Genomic DNA, 21,341 nt, shown 5'->3' with positions numbered 1-21,341 from the left:
GGGTAAGGGAACACATTGCTCAGTCTCATCCTGCCTGCATGTTGAAGACAGTCTCTCTTGGCAGGCTGCAAGATGAACAACGTTAATGTGGTATATACGCCGTGGTCTAACCTGAAGAAAACAGCTGACATGGATGTGGGGCAGATAGGCTTTCACAGGCAGAAGGATGTAAGTGTTTTGTGCCACTGAAGGAGGCGGAGCCCTGATACTGAATGGAGTATCCTATCTTTTCTGTCTGACACCATTGTTGTTGAGGGCTGAGCATGATGTGTGTTTTCTAAAGGGAATTAAACTGGGTTGCTAAACCCCTGGAAAGCCTCACCCCTCTTCTGGGAGAAAAAAAACAAAAAGATGCAATATCTTTTCTCCTATCTCCCTTAAAGGTAAAAATTGTGACAGTGGAGAAGAAAGTAAATGAGATCCTGAACCGACTAGAAAAGACCAAAGTGGAGCGGTTCCCAGACCTAGCGGCAGAGAAAGAATGCAGAGATCGTGAAGAGAGGAATGAGAAAAAAGCCCAAATTCAGGAAATGAAAAGGAGAGAAAAAGAAGAAATGAAGAAGAAGAGGGAAATGGATGAACTTAGGTATGTCGGAGCTGTGGCTTTGAGACTGGCCTCAAAGATTATTCCCTGATGATTTTAATCATGTATTAGCCATTAAAAACGATATATTGGTAGAAGGAGGGACATGTAACAAGCTCAGAACCTTGAATCAGTTTTTTTAAAAAGGCATTTATATTAATGTGTTGGTTAAAAGAATTGCTTGTTTATGGCGGCAGGATATGAAAGTGGATGAAATAAAATAACTAATTTCATGCATAGAGAAACCTTCATAGGTTATACCTAGTTTGGTTTGGTTTGTAAAGTTCTTCTGGAAAGGAAATGGTGCTGTGGGAGGTGTTTACTATTGACTAGCTGTGCTATTTAAATAAAGTTGTGTTGGCTCTAAAAACCAATGCTAGTAACTCTCAAAGCTGTTTTTAAAACTCTTTTTCTATGTTTTGAAAGTTTAAAGTAATGTAGTAAGGCCTGTTTCAAAGCACTACATTTTTAAACAGCTAAATATTTCAAATACAATTTGGCTCCTGAAATTCTAATGAAGACATGAATTCTAATGAAGCCATGACAATAATGATCGTTAGTCTTCTATTGCCATTGAAACAAATTGCCACAAATGTAATAGCTTAAAACAATAGATTTATTGTCTGAAGGTTGGAAGACCAGTAGTATTCTCACTGGGCTAAAATCAAAGTGTTGGAAGCACTAGGGGAGAACCTTTCCTTTCAACTTTGAGAGGCACCCACGTTTCTTGGCTTGTGGCTCCTTCTCCAAAGCTTTCCATAGTCACAGTCCCCTGTCTGACCACTGCCTTCTCTACTTTTAAGGAACAGTGTGATTAGATTGGGTTAATCCAGATAATTCAGGATGATCTCTCCATTTTAAGATCCTTAACTAATGACATCAGCAAAGTCTACTTTGCCATAGAAGATAACATATTTATAGGTTCTAGAGACTAGAATGTGGATGTTCTGCCATACAGTGCTATACCCGAAGAGCCCCTAGTTGTTCTAATTAAAGGAAATTAGTCCTGCAAATTCTCATCACGGAACTCCTAGATTTTTCCATGATTTTTTATTTGCAATACATACACCAAAAAGAAAAAAGGGTTACTGATAACATATATTGCCTTTGGAAATGGTGTGGAATCAGAAACATGTTGCGTAGGCACGCCCTAACCCAGTTTCCTTGGAATGCCCTGGATTCTTAGAAAGATTGTTGAGTCAGAACGTAGGTATAATGAACACATACTGTTATTTATTATTCACGTGCACGTGTTTCTGGTTGGGGTTCTGCTAAAACAGGCTTAGTAGCTTCATTTAAAATACAGTGTTCATATGGAGAGCTTCAGAAACGTTACCCTGAATTACAATCTGCTAATATGAGGCCAACTAACATACATGTTTAAATATTTGATATGGCCTAGAATTGTGAATCTGCTTTGTGTTTGAAGTGAAAGAAACGGTATTAACGCCATCAGTGAGGTAAAATGTGTGGAATTCTGAGTGATGCAGGATTTAGAGTAGTTAATTCTTTTTTGTTTTGAGTTTGGAGTGGGGGGGAATTGAAAACATGCCTTTTAGTGCCCTTTGTATGAATCGAACATAATTTTGTTTAGAAACATGATGGAACATCATATTAGGAACATAAGATCACCTAATTTACTTACAACATCGAATAAGGAAGAATAGCTAACCCTTCTGAACATTTTCCCTCTGCCAAACACTGCACTGCAAAGTGGTTTACTGCATTCTCTCATTTAATGCTAACAATAGCCATGGCAGATTTTTATCTGCATCTTACAGAAGAGGAAACTGAGCCTGAGAAGCAATCAAGAAACTTGCTACAAGCTCATGTGGCTACTTAGTCTCAGTCTGATTCTCAAACCTACACATATTACTTACTATACTCTTCTGCCCTCTGTTCAGTTTATTCAATTTTAAAGTAATTTTTATTCAATTTAAGTCAATCAAGTAATTTATAGATGTCATAATTCAAATTAAACTGCATGCTACTAAAATTTAGGACATTTATGTGATTTTATAAGTTTCAAAAATTACAAGCATTTAAACAAAATTTGTCCACCAAAACACAGTTTCAGATCTTCTGGGCTTTTTTCCATAGTGTCATCAACGTATAAAATACTCCTTTTAACTGAAAGGAAAACTCAATCTTACTGAATATAAGATTTTTGCTTCAAAAATTTAATCAGTCCCACTCTCTAAGTTGTCACTAGTCATTTGTATTTTTTTATTTTTATTTTTTTGAGACGGAAGTCTTGCTCTGTCACCCGGGCTGGAGTGCAGTGGCCAGATCTCAGCTCACTGCAAGCTCCGCCTCCCGGGTTTACGCCATTCTCCTGCCTCAGCCGCGGGAGTAGCTGGGACTACAGGCGCCCGCCACCTCGCCCGGCTAGTTTTTTGTATTTTTAGTAGAGACGGGTTTCACCGTGTTAGCCAGGATGGTCTCGATCTCCTGACCTCATGATCTGCCTGTCTCGGCCTCCCAAAGTGCTGGGATTACAGGCTTGAGCCACCGCGCCCGGCCTCATTTGTATTTTTTAATAATCTCCATGGATCTCAGAAAACCAAAAACAATCGCTATGTTTATTTTCATTAACCATATGCCACGCAGACAACTTTCTGTCACATGCTGCAGAAGATAGAAGAACGTGGCACAGGGCTGCAGTGCCGGGAATGGGACGCAGTGACATTGCAAGGGTTTGCTTGGCACATCCGTAACTACTGTTTGCTGTGTTCTGCAGCTTCTGTGAAATTCCAGCAATAGGCTCTAAGCTTCTGACTTATTTTGTAATCTGTTTTTACATTTTGCAGTGCTAGCATCGTTTTAATTTCTGTCTTTGAATCTGCCACCCAAGATATAGAAATCTATGTCTCTTACTGTCTTTTAATTTTGCATTCTTTTATTTGGCTTTTTGTGTTACTGAACCAAACATTTATTACATCAAAATTAAGTCAACCCATGTAGATGTCGAAACCAGAAGAAATAAGCAATAGTCAGGGAAACATCATAAATAGAGGATGGGTGAGTAACAGATGAGAGGTTGAGGCAGTCAAAACAAAGAGTAAGGACTATGGCTACCTGAGAGAGGGATATTTAAAAGTTGAAATGGGGCCGGGCAAAGTGTTTTATGCCTATAATCGCAGCACTTTGGGAGGCTGAGGCAGAAGGATTGCTTGAGTCCGGGAGTTTGAGATCAGCCTGGGCAACAAAATTAGACTCTGTCTCTACAAAAAATAAAATAGTTAGCCAGGCGTGGTGGTACAAGCCTATAGTCGCAGCTACTCTGGAGGCTGAGGAGGGAGGATTGCTGGAGACTTGTTGGCTGAAGCTGCAGTGAGCTCACTGCACTCCATCCTGGGTGACAGAGCTAGATTCTGTCTCAAAAAATAAAAACAAAAAGTTGTGATAGAGACTGGGAGATCAGAATTGGAACCCACAGCTCAGGTAATTGGATTGAGAGCAGTACAAGACCCAGGTGAAATGGTAAGTCAGAAAATGTATCATCAGTTTGAACACTGGCAGGATGGAGGATAATGTGGAAGGATTTTAGCCCGTAACTGACAAAGCAGGAATCCAAACTCAAGTCTAATCCTGAAGCCGATAGTCTGTATCGTGCTTCCTTTGAGGCAAGGAATGAACAAACCGGCAAGGCCAGAGTCAAGGTCACACGTAGGCAAGTGAAAGAATGAAAAATTAGGTACATTGTAGAGTGACTTAAAAGGTTTTCTTTGGTCCAGAATTTCATGTTGTAAGTGATAAAGAGCCTTTATAGGTTTTGTGGAATATTGGGAAAAGGTAGACTTACAGGATGAGTGAAGTAACATGTAGGAGAGGAAATGGTGAAACCATTAACTAATTAAATGGATGACAGTCTCATGAAGAACCGACTTCTTTGTACCTCTTTTTGTTTATTTTATACACATTGCCACTGCCTTCTACTGTAAATAACACTGTGTGCTGTGCCTCCTGGTGTTACCTGTGAGCTCCTTCAGGGAAGCATTCGTGCATCCTTGCGTCCCCTTACAGGTGACAGAGTGCTTTGTCTATGCAGTGAGTGACTAGTCATACATCATGAATATACTAAGATTAGCTTCTCTGGTATGGTGATTCCTTTTATGTTTCAATTTTAAAGTAATTTTTATTCAATATAAACCAAGTAACTTATATATGTCATAATTCACATTAAACTGCATGCTACTAAAATTTAGGGCATTCGTATGATTTTATGAGTTTCAGAAATTGTATTTAAACAAAACTTAAAAAGCAAAACACAGTTTATATATCTTCTGGGCTTTCTTCCATAGCATCCTCAACATATAAAATATTCGTATTTAACTGAGGGGAAATAATTCTCAGTCTCATTGAATACAATTTTTGCTTCACAAGTTTAATTAGTCCCACTTTCTAAGCTGTTGCTAATCACTTGTATTTTTTAATAATCTCCATGGATTCAGAAAACTAGAAACAATTGGTATGTCTCCTTCTGTTAAACACATGCCAAACGTATCCCAGGCTAAAGTGCCAGGGTGCCATCATAGCTCACTACAGCCTCCAATTCCTGGGCTCAAGTGATCCTCCCACCTCAGCTTCCTTAGTAGCTGGGACTACAGGCTCACACCACCATGCCCAGCTAATATCCTTATTTTTTGTAGAGATGGGGTCTTGCCATGTTGCCCAGGCTGATCTCAAACTCCTGAGCTCAAGTGATCCTCCTGCCTCAGCCTCCTTGGTAGCTGGGACTACAGGCTCACACTACCATGCCCAGCTAATATCCTTATTTTTTGTAGAGATGGGGTCTTGCTATGTTGCCCAGGCTGATCTCAAACTCCTGAGCTCAAGTGATCCTCCTGCCTCAGCCTCCCAAAGTGCTGGGATTAAAGGCATGAGCCACCACACTTGTCCCCTGATATGGTGGTCATGAAGTTAAGATAAAAACTCTGATAGCTAAATAGTTGGAAGGAGTGCTCTAAAGCGGAGGGAACTATGTATGCAAAGACCTTGTATGGGAGCAGCAAGGTAAAATGCAAGACTAAAGTCCCAAATGTCTAAAGCAGCAGGGGTGAGAGGGTACTTGGATCAAGGAGCCAGTCTACGCAGGCCCTTGCTGGCCGTGTTTGTCTTCATCCTAACAGCACTGTGAAGCCATCAAAAGGTTTTAAGCAAGGATTAATACAATGAAGCTTGTGTTTTGAGAAGGTCACTTTGCTGACCTGATTGTAAAGGGAACCAGACTGGGTGTGACTAGGTTAAGAGCATTCCACATCACAGATGATGGTAGCTTAGAATATGGTGGTGACTTGGGGTGGAGAGAAGTGGATCAATGAGAGATAATTTTCTAGGTAAAACATTAGGATTTGATGATAGTTTGGATTGAGGTGAAGGGCAGGGAAAAGGGGGCTAAGAATGGAGCTCCTAGGTTTCCAGTTGGAAATGAAATGGATAGTGATGCCATTCTTTGAGCTGGGGAACACTGGAAGAGAACTAAGCTGGTTTGGTAGGGGGAAGACCATGAGTTGGATAGGGACATAGGAATCTGAAAATACCCTTGAGATCTCCAAAAAGATGTCAGGGAGGTAGTTGGACTAATGGAAATGGAGCTCAGAGGAAACTAAAGAAAGGTAAATATGTTTTTGGTTTTTTGTTTGTTTGTTTTGTTTTGTTTTTGAGACTGAGTCTCACTCTGTTGCCTAGGCTGGAGTACAGTGGCACCATCTCGGCTCACTGCAGCCTCCACCTCCTGGATTCAAGTGATTCTCCTTCTCCAGTTTCCCGGATAGCTGAGATTACAGGCATGCACCACCACGCCCAGCTAATTTTTATATTTTTAGTAAAGATAGGGTTTCACCATGTTGGCCAGGCTGGCCTTGAACTCCTGACCTCAAGTGATCCGCATGCCTCGGCCTCCCAAAGTGCTGGGATTACAGGTGTGAGCCACCGCTCCCGGCCCAAGAAAAGTGAATTTGTGCCGGCCGGTCGCGGTGGCTCAAGCCTGTAATCCCAGCACTTTGGGAGGCCGAGACGGGCGGATCACGAGGTCAGGAGATCGAGACCATACTGGCTAACATGGTGAAACCCCGTCTCTACTAAAAAATACAAAAAAAAAAACTAGCCAGGCGAGGTGGCGAGCGCCTGTAGCCCCAGCTACACGGGAGGCTGAGGCAGGAGAATGGCGTAAACCCGGGAGGCGGAGCTTGCAGTGAGTGAGCTGAGATCCGGCCCCTGCACTCCAGCCTGGGCAACAGAGCGAGACTCCGTCTCAAAAAAAAAGAAAAGTGAATTTGTGCCTAATTGTCGCATAGATGGCAATTCTGACCCAGTGATTCTTCAGCCTGGGTAGATACCCACAACTGGGCATATATGGATCCATTTAGATCTTCACAAGTGATTTTCAGATGCAGTCAGGATTGACATTCTCTGCTCTCACCACTTTCGTTTCATCAACATGTCTTTCTCCTCCTGCTCATGCAACCCGTTGATCTTGTCTGTTTTTTTTTCTTTTTCTTTCTTTCTTTTTTTTTTTTTTTTTGTTGTTCTTTTTGTTTTTAATTCCTTGGGGATACCACTTACTCTTACAAGCTTACAGGTCTCTCCCTCTGGGTGTCTCCCAACTCGTTATCTTTGACTATGACATTTCTCCTTCCCACTGGTCTTCACTTTTTATTTTCTACAGTTCATATTTACTTGGGTGTCTCACTGTGACTTCAAATGCAGCATGTCTCAAACCAGGCACATCTTCTTTGCAACATTTTCCCATTTCTCTTAATTTTTTCAGATCACCCAAGCAACAAACCTTGATGTCATTGTTGTTTCTTCTCTATTCCTTCTTACCATTACAGCTGTTAACTCCAGGGATTCATGCCCTCAAATTGGGGTATTGCAGTAAGCTGTGGCCTGGTAAGAGTGTGGGCTTAGGAGTCAGACCTGGGTTCAAAAGCTGGCATATCTTCTTATCTCTAAGACCTTGGACAACGTACTTAACCACCCTGACTCTGCTTTCTTATTTTGTACAATGGGCTTAAAATACTCCTTGACCTATTAGGTGGTTGTAGAGGTTAGCAGTAATTTGTGTAGAAAGCGCTTTCTACAGTTCTTAGCAAATAAAGGACACCTAGTAAATGGTAAATACTGTTATTTTGAATGGGCCTTCTTGCCTTGACCACTTCTTTCCTCTCTCTACTCTTGTTTGCTACAGACTATTCTTTTCAAAACATTGGTATTATGTAGTCTCACTTTCCTTTGTCTCTTTGTGTATTTGTTGTTGTTGTTGTTGTTGTTGTTGTTGTTGTTGTTGTTTTTGAGATGGAGTCTTGCTCTGTTGCCCATGCTGGAGTGCAGTGGTGTGATCTCGGCTCACTGCAACCTCTGCCTTCCGGGTTCAGGTGATTCTCCTGCCTCAGCCTCCTGAGTAGCTGAGATTACAGGCACACGCCACCACACTTGGCTGATTTTTGTATTTTTCTTAGAGATGGGGTTTCACCATGTTGGTCAGTCTGCTTTCGAACTCCTGACTTTGTGATCTTCCTGTGTCGGCCTCCCAAAGTGCCGGGATTACAGGCGTGAGCCACAGCCCCCAGCCGTGTATTTTTTAATAGTACTTTTCACTGTAGTTATTGATGAATAAGTCTTATTTCCCCTCCTAGTAAGTTCTGTGGGTCCAGGCTTTATGTTAGTCATCATTTTCTGTTTTCTTCTCATCCGATCCTCCACCCAGGCTTAGCACAGGGTCTTATGCATCATGGACATTTAATAAATACCCATCAAACCTCGTTATGGCTTTACACAGTTGTATATTATGGCTTCTTGCTGAACACATTGTGTTCAGTCGCGCAATCAAGACAACATAATTGGACCCCACATCCAGCCTGATATCCCACTACTTTACTTTGAGAACCTGCCCGAGTTAGCTGGATCTTCAGCAAGTCATATAGATACCATCTCTGTCTCTTTGCTCATCCCACTCTGTGGATCTGAAATGCCCCCTCACTCATCCTGCCCACTTGATTGGCTTGATTTGGGTTCTGCCTTGTCTGTGAAGGGTGCCCTGACAGCTCCTGCCCACACTGATGTGTTTCCTCCTTTGAATTCCTGTAGCATTTACAGTCTGAGCTATATACCTAAGCAGTGAATCATATCAGATCTTGGCTGTAGGTGAATTTCCCCATCTAAAAAGAGGGAATAATGCCACCTGTCTCGCCAAGTTATTGTGGAGGTGGTGACATGAAACAAGTGGGAAAAAGCACTTTGTAAACTATTAAGTGCTGTGCACATCTTTTTTATTGTTTATAAATATGTATCCTTTGAATGTTGCAATCTCCTTGAGCTCAGAGATTATATCTAATAGCTCTTGCGGTTCTTCTAAAGCCCCTGAGTAGTGCTGGATACACAGGAAATGTTCATCAAATATTTGTTGACTGGATCACCATATTTTAAATGTATGTGTGTGTGTGTTTTTTTTTCCTTCTAGGAGCTATTCATCACTAATGAAAGTTGAAAATATGTCTTCAAATCAGGTATGTTCAGGTGGTTTGCATGAATGTTTGCCTTGAAATAATTCACTAAGGGTTTTTAATAATTGTGTTACTGGCCATTATTGCCTTACATGTTGCAAATAGGTGACTGTGATTTGGCAACCAGGACACTACTCAGGCTGGAGTCTGTTAGGCATTGCGCCTCCTTCCCTGTGGACTTCCTCATGTGTGTTGTTAAGTAGCTCATCTCAGGGAAAGAGATTGTCAGAGCTTGTCTACTGTGGAATACAGGTCTATTCATTTTATATTTACAGGACTTTATTCTTTATTTCCCCCTTTTCTGGTTGCAGGCATGCAAAAGTGCCTTTATTTATTAGTGTTCTATATCACTGTGACTATAGAGTCCATATTATAATTGAGTGAGAACAAAATTATCACCTTCAATCAATTAAAATAAAAGTACTTACCCTAAGATTTTATGTGACTAAGTGAAGCCTAAGTGACAAAATTGGTTGTTTTCATGTTCCTTAGGACCTAGGATAAAAATGGATGGTGACCTATGACACAGTACTGAAAGGATCTTCTTAACATCGCATCTAATTATTTGATTGGAACTGTGTCAGAGAATTATTGTCCTTGAGGCTGTCTTTCCCAAAATTTGTCTTGAAGTATCTAGAGATAGCACAATTTAGCTGCTATTGAGCAGTCTGCAGAAAATGGAAACTGGGTGGATATATTTGGGATTTTGCATGTTTTGTAGTATAGTTAAAAAATATAGTCATCCCTCAGTATTTGTGGGGGATTGGTTCCAGGACTTCCTGAAGCTACCAAAATGCTAGTATACTTGAGTCCCTTGTGTAAAATGGAGTAGTATTTGCATGTAACCTATGCACATCCTTCCATATACTTTATCTCTAGATTACTTATAATACCTAAATAGTGTAAATGCTCTGTAAATAGTTCTTATACTGTATTTTCTTAATTTATATTATTTTAATTGTATTTTTTAAATTGTTTTTTTCCTCTAAATATTTTTGAGCTGAGGTTGGTTGAATTCACAGATAAAGAAATCAAGGGACAACTGTAACAGAATTTAAGATCCCTTCCTTATAAGTCATCTAGTCAAACCCCAGATTTAATGCATGAATTAGAAGTAATAGGATTTTACATCTTGTTTATATCTACATATGCTTCTAAAAATTTGTAAGAACAACATTCTTATTCCCGTATCTATGAAGAACTAAATTTATGAGGCTCCTTTATGAATCGGAGACGTTTCTTTATAATTTATTCCTGAAAAATTCCAGAATAGCATTATTAAATTAAATAGGGCTTTGAATTTGAAGTTTAGAGACTTAACTGTCATTTGCTAATCGTGAGGGCTTAAAAATTCCTTGGACAAGGGAGCTTTGTCACAGTGGTTGGGTCATTTAAACTCTCTGAGGGAGTATTGATCATCAGTAAAATGTAGACATATTATTCCACAGGGCTGCTTCAGAATTGAAGCAAAGACACATCGTTGTGAAAGTCTTCCTTGACCTACTCTGTAAATAGTCATATTTTTATACCTTGTTCATATAGTCTTTGGTTGCTATTTTTTCAGAGTATCGTTATGAAAAGATGAGATGTGTTTAATCCCTTCTGGAAGCTCATTTCAGATTTCTTGAAACTATTGGAATGGTTTATCACTAAACAGTAGTCTTTAACATACCACAGCTCAGATGTCATTGTTGGGGTTATTTTGCTTTTTGAACTTTTCTGTATTTTAGAGGCTACTTTCCACCAGAAATCTAGCCCCCATATTATTTCATGACCTTAGTCATTTCATTCTCATTGTGGATTTTTAAAGTTTGTATATAATTCTAGAGTTGAGAAATAAACAAATACACACACACATATACATACCTACCTACCCACCAACCTACATACACATACAAACACCATCTGATCAGTGATGGATGTTAAAAGTCCCAAGACTAGGAAATTGAATTTGTAGCCCAAAAGATTGCTAACTTTTCTACCCGTACTCTCCCTCTGTTGCTTGCAACCCCTGCTCCTGAGCTCCAAGTATGAATCAGGTTCAAGATTCCAAGGAAGTTTTGCACTGGGTGTTTTTATTCTCTCTTTCAGTGAAAATGTTTTTATAGTTTTTCTCCATACTTTAAAAGAATAGACTAATTCTCCTTGTAACCATCTTCTGTTAAGGGATGTTTGTGTTTTGTTTTGTTTCCATAAGTTATTGGAGTACAGGTGGTATTTGGCTACATGAGTAAGTTCTTTAGTGGTGATTTGTGAGATTTTGGTGCATCCATCACCCGAGCAGTATACACTGTACCATATTTGTAGTCTTTTATCCCTTACCCCCTCCCACTCTTCCCCCAAGTCCATTGTATCATTCTTATGCCTTTGCATCCTCATAGCTTAGCTCCCACATATCAGTGAGAACATACAATGTTTGGTTTTCCATTCCTGAGTTACTTCACTTACAATAATAGTCTCCAGTCTCATCCAGGTCACTGCAGATGCTGTTAATATATTCCTTTTTATGGCTGCATAGTATTCCTTTGTACATATATACCACAGTTTCTTTATCCACTCATTCATTGATGGGCATTTGGGTTGGTTCCACGATTTTGCAATTGTGAATTGTGCCACTATAAACGTGTGTGCAAGTATCTTTTTTGAATAATGACTTCTTTTCCTCTGGGTAGATACCCAGTAGTGGGATTGCTGGATCAAATGGTAGTTCTACTTTAGTTCTTTAAGGAATCTCCACGCTGTTTTCCATAGTGGCTGTACTAGTTTACATTCCCACCAGCAGTGTAGAAGTGTAAGCAATACAGATGTTTTATGATCCAATTTAGAACGTGATCAGTTGATTTTTCAGCTAAAGGCAAGTGTTTATATAATAGAGGACTCAAGTTTTAATTTAGCTTATACAGGTTCATCAAGAAGAGTAATTACTGTAATTCCAAAACATAGCCCCAGACAAGTGGGAACTCTGCACATCTAACTCACAGCCTTTACAGGGAATGGCTTAAACTCTCATTGATAACAACCCAGACTGTCTTACTGAGTTGTTCATCTTCAGTGTTTGGGATCTAAAGCTGGCATTTGAAGATACTAAATGACTCTTTCAAACATTGCTACTGCTTTTATTTCAGATTAAGACTCTAGGGCAATCATAGTCTTGGCGCCTGGATATAACACAGTCATTAGTCTGCTCTTTGTACAATTATCGAAGGCGTTTTTACTGTGGCTTCTGTTCATCATACTAATGGAAGAGAAGCACAGAGAAAACCACTAAGTGAAGCTGGAGCTAAAACCAGACTTCACAGAAACTAATGTTTTCTATCCGTATCGTATTTCTCTACCATCTTTAATAAGGGCCATTTAGATGAGCCTTAGTCTGATCCCTTTCTCTAACAATGCTGGTGTCAAGCAATGGGAAAGAGAAAGAAGATAAAACAAGTGGAGTGTTCAGGTTGTGACATTGGCAAGCAAATCAGAATGCACACTCTTAGTGAATGTTGTCCAAAAAGGAGTCAGGGCTCTACCTTTGTGGCCTTCAGGACTTGCTCAGAAGCCACCCAATAAAATCAGTCCCTTTGTGCTGTATACTGTTATGCAGGTTTTTTAAATTAAAAAATGTCACAAACCAGCTAACTTGGTAAACTAGCCTATGTTTGACTTCCTAATGGCCTTTCCTATTAAAAAAGAAGAAGAAATCAGAGCCATGTTGTGAAGTCCCAAATCTGTGACAATGTTGAGGCTCAGATGACTGGAACTTAGGCCAGAAATAGTTTGCATATTGGCAGAATTGCTGGCATGAGGATATTGAGGTGGTGTTTGCTTGGTACATTTGTTGAAGGACCTGTCATGTTTTCTTACAGTCACATTTGTTTTGCACTGTACTAGGTCAGGTGGGACTTACTTCATTATTTAGAAATCAGTGGTCACTTATTGCTGTGTAATCAGGCCATGTAATGACACCTCACGGAATATAGCTGTTAATTCAGCTATCTCAAGGAAACTGACAACTTAAGATGGAGAAGTGATGAGTGAATTTAGTTATTTTACTTTCTGAACTCAGCAACTGAGGTGAGAAGGCAGCTCGCTAATTAAGATAATTGTAAATTTTAAATATTGAATTATTTTCAAGGCTTTTATGGTCTCATATTTTTGTTTCCTACAGGATGGCAATGATTCAGATGAATTCATGTAAAAGGAGAAAAGGACCTTTGAAAGATGTGAATGTAGAGACAATTGCAGACCTTTTGGTTTCATCTGTGTTCTGAAGTCTAAAATACAACCAAAATTCTACCTTCATCCTACCCAGAAATTATTGATTTTTGAGTTTTAAAATTTGTACCTTTTTTGCTGACAGAAAAGGATCAGATATGTATAAAATAGTTGAACTTGACAGCATATAACCTAACGTGAAAATGTTTTTGCCAGAACATGTCTTGGTACCTTGTGAAAGCAGGCTGCCCTTGTTCTTGAGATAGACTTTAAAATGAAACAACTCTGAAAAGTACTTCTATTGCTCTGGTCTGTCCCTGAAAACAGATGTCTTGAAACACTTTTCATATTCTTAAAATAATCTTCACTTCTGTTAAGAAGAACATGTTGGTGGGTAATTATGCGAATGTTTCCCTGTCCCTGATTTCCCAATTAGAAAAAAGGGCGTATGGGTTTTGAAAAAGAGATTTTTCAGAAGATTGTAAGCTTCAGTATTCACGTTCCATCATGTCATCTGGGTCTGTAGTGTAGTGACCCTCAACAGTCTGTCCCAGCTTTTATATCCTTGCTTCCTCTGAGCAGGGGCCTCCATCTTAGTATCATCATATTTAAAGAAATTGATGATGTTCATCAAGGTGGGGCCTGTGGCAGTTGTTGCCTGAACACCAAGTAACCTATGCGACAACTTCTGGGCCCAGGAGTAATCTCTCAGCATTGAGGGTAAAATAGGATGGAGTGCTCTGTTGATCATTTGGGAGATGTAGGTTACCTGATTTGTGCCTTGGGATGCAGCGTGAAGCAGAAGTCCATATTGCAATTTTGATTTTAGAAGGAGCTAAGTGTTTCACTAGCCAGCCAAGTAATTATTTTCTTTACCTTGAAGTCATATTTGAGTTGTAACCCCAGAGTTAATTTCTCATTGTAGCTTCAGTAACTTAGTATGTAACGTTACTTCTCACGTGAACCACTCACTATCTGTTGTGATTCTGAGCAGAAGATGTCTTTTGATTGCAGTATGTAAGGCAACCCCTGTAGAAGGAGACAAAACAAGGAGAAAGAGAACAAAGCCTGCCGGACCAGAGGCAAAGAGATGGATATTTTACTCACACCCACAGCAGCAAGAATGACCTTCTGCAGCAGATATTCCACCTGTAATAGCACTTTGGAACTGTGGGCAAAACCAAAAGGCTAGTGTTTCCATTTATTTCACATTGGTGAATGGGGTTGAACTGGAAAATTCACTGAGGCGTAACTCACTGGCCAAATTTTGAGAGGGGATAGAAGATGACTTTAGAGATGAGTGGTTTTGTTTATGTGTCTAATGATATTCAGTCTGATGTTCTGCAATTTAAAAGTTATAATAAAGTATCTTTTTTTTTTTATCTGGAAGGACATTGATATATATATTCTTAGAATTTGCTATAAATAGGGTAGCCCCCATTCCACAAGCTGATTTTGAGGGTGATCGTACTGTAAAAAACCTCATTCATCATAGGCTTAGTCTGACAGATTCTGTAGGGGGCTATCATCTTTCTCCTCTGCTAAATGCCTCTTTCTTCCAGCTGCTCACTGGGTCAAAGGGATGTCCTTTCTCAGATACACTCTTGATTGACTGTGAATTCATAGCTGTGCTCCTTCCGTACTTCCAAGGAGTCCGGCTTCTCCAGAATTCCTCTGTACCTCACACTGCAACACGTGTAGATAGCGCCTTTGAAGAATACCTATATTTTTACTATAGTATGAGAAGTCCTGGGGCTCACATTTTAAACACTTCCTAACTCTCAGCTTACACTGGTTTAAAATGTCCAGGTCTCTCTGCTGAATTCTCTTGTTGAATTTGTAACTGTCCAACCTCATCTGTGTTGATTCCTACGCCCCCACTCCCCAGCCTCTGTGTTTTATTTTTTTCCCCATCTCTGTTGGTCCCAGGGAAAGCAAGGATATTTTCTTTTGAGGACTTACAGGTTGATCGCCCACAGGTCAAACTGTTGGCATCGAACTGCTCTCATTTCTTGCTATTGGATTGTTTCCTAAACGTTGGATAGGGGAATTGAAATTGTTGCTATTTTTATGAGCTGTGCCCTTGATCAAATCTGTGCTGTGGGTCTGAGTCACTTTGCCAACACTGTCTTCAGTTTCACCACACTGATCAGCATGCAGGCGAGGGGCATGTTTAGTTTACTTCCCTAACTGCTATATTCTATAGCTTTGGACTTCATATTTCTTATCCACTTTTATCTAGGCTTTATGGGCAGGGGAACTTTGTCACCGTGGTTGGGCTAGAACAAATCTTAAGAAGTTTACCAACACAGATGTTGAGAAGTTTATCGAAAAGCACTGACATTAGCAGAATAGGTGATGGACATTAGTTGAATCGCTTCAGTGTCTATGTGTTTTGTTGTATTGTCTTTAACTTGTTCTTGAAGCATAGATTTCAGCGAGCCTTTCAGCTGTTCAGTGCCAGCGGTTTTCCTCACTCAGAAAAGATGGTGTGAGCCATACACACAGCCGGCAGGATTAGACGGGGAGAGTTTCAGCTGCAGCTTCTAGTTTAAGACCAAAGCAGTTTCCTCCTACTGTTGCATCTGTCTGAGAGGGGAAGTTCTTGTTTTCCAAGCTGGAACTGTTTATGAGGAAAACAGCAGGGTGGCAAAATGGAAAAGGAACAATTTTCTAATTTTTCCTGACACGTGATATTGAGGCCTGCTTTTTCTTTGATTTGAGGTACAGCATGTGAATAACAAATTTCCATATTGAAAATGATCATATTAGAGTGCCTGGATGACCTTTTGATTTTAAAGCAGACTAAAACCTAATCAGACTACAATGAAAAGTATACAATTAGAAACTTAAATTCCAAGCTAAATTTCAGCTTTGACCCACCTAACTCCAGTGAATAGGTGGCAGCTCAGAAACAAGGACAGCCCTGCTGCTGCCCGGGCAAGCTCACATCCAGCTGGCACTTCGTGAGAGCTCCTTCCTGCCAGGCACGTGTGAGTTCAGCGTGGGCAAGAGACTTTTATGCACATTCTGTCATTCAAAAGGGAGACGATACCAACCCCAGACGCAGCATGTCCTGAATGAATGATCTGTAAAATACAATAATAAAAGCTTAGAGTTTGAGTAGAACTGTGTGTGTGTGTGTGAAAGATTTCACTTCTCATTTTCTCCTGCAAGTTCCAGCCTCACGGATGGGATGTGCCTGCTTATTTTAGGCAAGTGGGGAGACGGAGGTACTTGCTCCCCATGTGATGATGCCCTTCACACAGTCACAGCAGGAGGAGAGGAGCAAATCATAGTAAAGGGAAGGTCGCCCAAGAATTCCAGGAAGAGGATTGAAAGAACTGAAAGGCCTCGGTATTTGAACACTAGCACTTGGAGTTTACAGCTTGACCCTCTGCTCTCCCAAAATTCCTGGGGGTCTGCCTGAAATTTTGGCCAAGGCGAGTCTGCAAATGTGAAGACTTCCTGGATGCTTTCATGGATGACTGTAGGGCTGTCGATTGTGTTCTATTGATAGATTTTCACCTCTTTTTTGATAGAGCTTACTGCTATTGTGAGAATGCTTGTAGGGAGGTTTTAGGCTCAGAGGAGCCACACAAACATACAAGTTTTTCTCCCAGCTGTAAAAGCATATTTGAATTCTTAAATGTTTATTAGAGCACATTTGGTTTACATTTCTAGTCAGGGCATTCGTTGATTTTAACTTCCTTAGCTGCTAGCGTTCTGGGGTTTAAATGTTTAAGTAAATTAGTCTATATAAGGAATGTAGTTTGAAACCAGAATTTTTATACAGAAAAATTTAGAGATGTGTGTATATACTAGGTGACTCAGCAGTGCAGTGACAATACAAATACCTACCTAATGCCATCTTTTAACCGGGGTCTATCGTTAGATTATACATACCTCTTTTTCTGTCTTAAATTGGTTGTTTAGTTTTGTCTTTCTGATTTCATTATTGTGTCAATTATTGGAGGGACTGTGAGCTTTCTACCTTAGCGGTGTGACTATAGGTCTACACCATAGCCAGATGAAACAAGAAGCTGGTCTCTGCCCTTGGCGTGTGCTGAGTGGCACCAACCTGGCAAGGAATGGCAGCCAGAGGAAATTGTTGCTCACTCTAGAAATCCATGTAGCTTTTCTAGTTCTCAAGCCTGGTGAGTGGATGCCAATATTTAAAGCTGGAAAAAAAAAAAAAAAAAAAAAAAAAAACAAGGAATTCTCCAAAGCCAGTGTTGTGCTTTGTTCCAACATCAAGTAACCACTGCGGTGAAAATATTAGATAAATGGCCTGACATTTCACATCCTGCCTGGATGAGGCCTTAGCTGCCTGGGCTCCTGCTGGTGTTTTGGTTTCTGCATCAGCAGTTTGCTTTCCATAGACAAGGCTAACATTTGCTTATGATTTCAGAAGAGAACTGGGATCTTTCAGGTGGTGAAGGCTGATCTGTCAGACTTGAAGCTTTTTGACCCTTGGTGAAGACACAGTGCAGGGTCAACAGATTAAAACCACAGACTGAGAAAGAGAAAATATTTGGGGCACCGTGCAGTGCCCTGGAACCAGCCTAGCCTTGCCAAAATCGTCTTCCACTGTGAAGCCCTGATTTTCATGTAATATCCCTTCCAAACTCTGAAGTTTGTATTTTATTTTATGTACTCTGCATCCGTGAGACTTACATAACATTTCAAAACTGGAATTGCTTTTAGGAGAGTCTTTGGAATCAGTTGGAAGGTCTGAAATAGACAAAACTTAAATCTGGTTACCAAACAACCTTTTTTTAAATATATATACAGAGTCTTGCTCTGTCGCCCAGGCTAGAGTGCAGTGGTGTGATCTTGGCTCACTGCAATCTCTGCCTGCCAGGCAATTCTTCTGCCTCAGCCTCCTGAGTAGCTGGGACTACAGGTGCACACCATCACACCTGGCTAATTTTTTTTATTTTTAGTGGAGACGGGGTTTTGCCATGTTGGCCAGGCTGGTCTCGAACTCCTGACCTCAGGTGATCCACCCACCTCAACCTCCCAAAGTGCTGGGATTACAGGCATGAGCCATTGCGCCCAGCCCCCAAAAAACCTTTACTGGTGCCTATTATTAGAAAATATTTTGTGTTTTCAACAAGAAGGGGGCAGGAGGCACAGGGTCCTTTTCTGCCAAGGTAGAGAATTACCTGCTATGTTTAAAACCAGCCATTGGGGCTTTGCAACATAGTAAAACCTCAGTTAATAGAACAATTACTGCTGAAATGGGGTATAGTTTAAAAAAAACAAACAGAATAATAACATCAATGACTTGGAATTTTTGTCTCCCTTACTTCTGTGGAAATGATACATCAGCAGCTGAGGTGGAAGAGTGCAGTGGCTCACTCCTGTAATCCCAACACTGGGAGGCCGAGGCGGGAGGATTACTTGAACGCAGGAGTTCAAGACCAGCTTGGGCAAGATGTTGAGACCCTCTCTCTACAAAATAATAATAGTATACAAATTAGCTAGGCATTCCTATAGTCCTAGCTACTCAGGAGGCCAAGGTGGGAGGATTGCTTGAGCCCAGGAGTTTGATTCTGCATTGAGCTGTGATAGCACCACTGCACTCCAGCCTGGAGGACAGGGAGACCCTGTCTCTATTTAAAAAAAAAGATAGAAGCAGGTAAGCAAAGCACACAAATCTCCCCTCATTTTAGCTGCTGCCTCCTCCCTTCAGGCCCTCTGTTAATGCCCCCAAAGCCCAGGAGGTCCTGGAGGAGTGGCCCCCGAGCATCTCCTGGGCTTTGAGGTCAGGAAGAATTTTTCTTTTCCGAAAATTAATTTTTTAAAATCTACAAGCATAGGTACTTAGGGTGCAAATCAAAAGGTATAAAAGGGTATAGGGTGAAAGTGTTGCCAGTTCCCCTGCTTGGGGACAATCAGTGTTACCTTTTTAAAAATCAAAGGCAGCCAGGGGCAGTGGACTCGTGTCTGTAAGCCCAGCACTTTGGGAGGCCAAGAGGGGCGGATCACTTGAGTCCAGGAATTCAAGACCAGCCTGGGCAACGTGGCAAAACCCCATCTCTACAAAAAATACAACAATGAAAAAAGTCCAGGTTGTGGGCACTTGCCTTATAGTACCACCTACTCAGGAGGCTGAGGTGGGAGGATTGCTTGAGCCTGGGAGATCAAGGCTGCAGTGAGCCGTTATCTCACCACTGCACTCCACCATGAGTGACAGAGTGAGACCCGGTTTCAAAAAAAAAAAAAAAAAAAATGCAGAAGCTCTTGTTCTGGATTCAGCTGAGCTTGGGGATTCTGCCTGCTTCTAGGCCTGGCAGAAGCAGTGGCTTAGCTAGAGGGAAGTGGGTGGGGCTTCTCTCTGCCTTTGCATCCTGGGGCTCATAATCCGAGAGAGAATACCACATTCCCACACCATGGGGCTGAGGGGAAGATAATGAGTTGAGAAATGAAGAGGAACAAGAAGATTAGGAGCCCCTTGGTGTCCCTACCGTTGAGCGGGCCTCCATTTGGACACAGAGTTACAGGATGAATCGTTTCTTAATAAGTTCCTCTGATCCAGTTAAAATCTGAGCTCGGTGTAGGATGACCCAAAGAAGAAAGCCACTTGCTTTCATCTGTGCTTGAGGGTAGGGCAGAAGTGGGAGTGTCTGCAGGTGTGAGGGGGTGGGAACAGGACTGGCCCCAGGCACCTCCAGCTCCCTTTTGATCATCTCCCCACGCCCAGCCTGCCAGAGCTTCTTTCTCGGGGCCCTGCCGCCTCTTCTTACCCCATCAGAAAGGATGGGAGAAGAGCTCATGTGTGGGTGAGGATATTTAATGCACTGTCTACTGAAGGAAAGGGGGCACACACCATTTCCACTCCTAGACCTTCCACAGTGTGCATTTAGGATACAGCTCTACTCCTTTTATTTACTTATTTATATATTTTTAAATTTTTTTTTTTTTAAATTAGAGATGGAGTCTTGCTCTGTCATGGACTGGAGAGCCGTGGCATGATCTCGGCTCACTGTAACCTCTGCCTCCCGGGTTCACGCGATTCTCCTGCCTCAGGCTCCCGAATAGTTGGGACTACAGGCGCCCACCTCCACGTCTGGCTGATTTTTGTATTTTTATTAGAGACGGGGGTTTCACCACATTGGCCAGGCTGGTCTCAAACTCCGGAGCTCAGGCAATCCGCCTGCTTCGGCCTCCCAAACTGCTGGGATTACAGGCATGAGCCACCGCGCCTGGCCTCTGCTCCTTTTCTATGTGACTTTAGATGCATGACTTGTCCTCCCTGGGCCTCCATTTGCCCACTGGGAGATGAGGAATAGAGCTAAAGCAGGGGCAGGTAACACCTGTGGGAAGGTGAGGCAAGTGGCTCACATCCCGTGAGCTGTGGGGGCTGCAATGAGCCAGAGAGCACATAGCTCTTCCTTTAGGGCAGCTGCTTCAGTTGTGGGGAAATGGAATTTCATAAGGGAAGTCAATGAGTAAAGTGCATTGAAAGAGCTGAACTTGGTAGGACCGAAAAAAGGAAGTTACTTGTTTCTCCCACTTTCTTCAACAATGCTCTGAATTCTCTTCCCCGCCCTTAGATGCCATCTTGGACAAACAGATCAGATTCCATGATTTCCTGATCACTTTCCAATACAGGAATTGTTATATATATTTGAGACAGGGTCTTGCTCTGTTGCCTAGGCTGGAGTGCAGTGGTGCAATCACAGCTCATTGCAGCCTCAACCTTCTAGACTCAAAATCCTCCTGCTTCAAGCTGTCAAATACCTGGGACTGAAAGCGCATGCCACCATGCCTTTACTAACCACCTTTAGTAACTACTTAACTAAACAGCACACCCAGCTAAGTTTTTAATTTTGTTTACAGTGGGTCTCCCTCTATGTTGCCCAAGCTGGCCTCAAACTCCTGGATTCAAGTAATCCTCCCACCTCGGCCTCCCAAAGAGTTGGGATTACAGGCATGAGCCATCCCACCCAGCCAAGAACTGTTCTGTTTTACAATGATACTTTCCCTTTAGATATGAAAATTTCTTCTCATTTAAATCAGAACTTCAGTCTCACATGTAA

General features: G+C 41.4%; 1 protein-coding gene across 6 annotated transcripts in view; it reads left to right on the top strand.

Annotated features, from left to right (window-relative positions):
• Positions 1–16,422, top strand: part of CCDC25 (coiled-coil domain containing 25) — a 43,322-nt gene extending 26,900 nt beyond the window's left edge. For 2 of the 6 annotated variants that reach the window (XM_030937946.1, XM_010378114.2), the window contains 4 exons: positions 65–168; positions 384–586; positions 9,048–9,093; positions 13,247–16,422. In XM_030937946.1, the coding sequence (XP_030793806.1) occupies positions 65–168; positions 384–586; positions 9,048–9,093; positions 13,247–13,276 (383 nt within the window). In that variant the 3' untranslated portion in view covers positions 13,277–16,422. The remainder of the gene's footprint in view (positions 1–64; positions 169–383; positions 587–9,047; positions 9,094–13,246) is intronic. The other 4 variants (XM_030937945.1, XM_030937944.1, XR_004059299.1 and 1 more) reach the window with 3 other exon arrangements.
• The last annotated feature ends 4,919 nt before the right edge of the window (positions 16,423–21,341 follow it).

The sequence above is a fragment of the Rhinopithecus roxellana genome, chromosome 9 (assembly GCF_007565055.1).
Source record: "Rhinopithecus roxellana isolate Shanxi Qingling chromosome 9, ASM756505v1, whole genome shotgun sequence".
NCBI lineage: Eukaryota > Metazoa > Chordata > Mammalia > Primates > Cercopithecidae > Rhinopithecus > Rhinopithecus roxellana.
This window is presented reverse-complemented; position numbering and strand designations above follow the sequence as displayed.